This window comes from Anopheles stephensi, unplaced genomic scaffold, assembly GCF_013141755.1.
Source record: "Anopheles stephensi strain Indian unplaced genomic scaffold, UCI_ANSTEP_V1.0 ucontig69, whole genome shotgun sequence".
Lineage (NCBI taxonomy): Eukaryota > Metazoa > Arthropoda > Insecta > Diptera > Culicidae > Anopheles > Anopheles stephensi.
Genome location: NW_023405437.1, coordinates 118,394 through 119,853, shown reverse-complemented (window position 1 = coordinate 119,853; position 1,460 = coordinate 118,394). Strand labels below are relative to the sequence as shown.

The following is a 1,460-nucleotide window of genomic DNA, read 5'->3' as shown; positions in this document are numbered from 1 at the left end:
GAGTATTTTGTGCTGTGCAAATTGCAATCTAATGCACTGTTTAATTAGCTGATAAGTATAGATAGCATGCTGAATAATTCAAACATCAGTGTAACTGGATAATTTAGTGTCTGACTTGCCTTCTTAAGAGATTCGTACACCTGAAGCTTCTTTATAGCAAATCAGTTGTACATGTGAATTGAGCACAAGATTTAGTAAAACATATATTCAGTCTGAAACTATGCATATTCGTACGGGTTAGGCCACTTACCAATTTGCGGTACATCGTATTGCCGCTGGCCGCGTGTACTGCGCAGCATCATTTGGTTCGCGATGCCGTGCGGGATTGATGGCAGACCGCTACTGCTGCTGCCACCATCTTGCCCAGAGTCGGCCATCATCTTATTGCGACCGCCGGTCGGTGACGCCCGCTTGCTGCTCGACGCCGACCGCTGTAGATTAGCATTGCCCTGTCCACCACTACCACCAGCGACTGCTCCGTTGATGTCGTCATCCCTATCGCCTCTCCCACCACCACCTTCACCATTATCATCATCCCGATCGTCCATGCCGCTCGAGGAGGAGGATGAGGAGGAGGAGGACTGATTGACGTCGAAGGAGGATGTCGCACCGTTCGGACCGTGGGACAGTTGTTGCTGCGCAGCTCGTATGTCAAAGTTGGCCTGCACACCGAACAGTTCCTGCAGACCACGCGGTGGCTGCCCAACAAGTGGCCCGATCGGGCCGTGGCGTAACCCCGTCGGCAGATGGGCCGGCGGTGGGCTCAGCTCGGGCAGCTCATTGCTCGTCACGTGGTTGATGGTGCCTAACGCGACCGCACCATTGTTACTGCTGATGATGCTTCCACTGCCACCGCCAACACCACCTCCACCGTTGGTGGTGCTGTGTGTCTTCTGGTGAACCGTGGCCATCATGGGCCGCATCAGGTCGACACCGTTTTCGGCCAGCAGCTCCGACATGTCGTCCAGGTCGTCGAGCAGCTGGGCGGGTGGCGGTGGCGGCGGTGGCTTGATGTAAGCATCGCGTGCCATGTGCAGCGAGTACGTACTCGAGAGCACGCTCATGTACGCCAGTATCGGTAGAATCGGTCGGATCATTTTTCACTGCTACCACACACCCACACACACACACACGAGCCCGGTTTCGGCAGTGTTCTTGCAGGCGGTACGGTACGGGTAGGCAGTCGGAACAATGGGGGGGAGTGGGGAACTACGCGCGCGTGTGAAGCTGCGAGGGGAGATGGATGATATTCCCGACGCCTGATCCGGACTGTTTCTTTTGTTTTTCCCGAACGCGGATACCTGGGGACCTTTGGGACCTTTCGGTACTCGTGCCGGTTTCGGTGCTGGCTGATCCTGATGAGCGCTGACACGAACGTCCGTAACGGCTAACCACCGTGTGGGATATTCAACAGGTCCCTTCTTTAACCAGTGACAGGTATGCCGAGTCGTGGAGTCGTG

General features: G+C 55.4%; 1 protein-coding gene across 1 annotated transcript; it reads right to left on the bottom strand.

Annotated features, from left to right (window-relative positions):
* Positions 1-250: 250 nt before the first annotated feature.
* LOC118517208 (dermokine-like) lies at positions 251-1,097 on the bottom strand (the record flags this gene model as incomplete). Its single annotated transcript, XM_036063170.1, has 1 exon — positions 251-1,097. A coding segment is annotated over exon 1 (847 nt), but the record flags the coding sequence as incomplete, so codon positions are not given.
* Between the last annotated feature and the right edge of the window lie 363 nt (positions 1,098-1,460).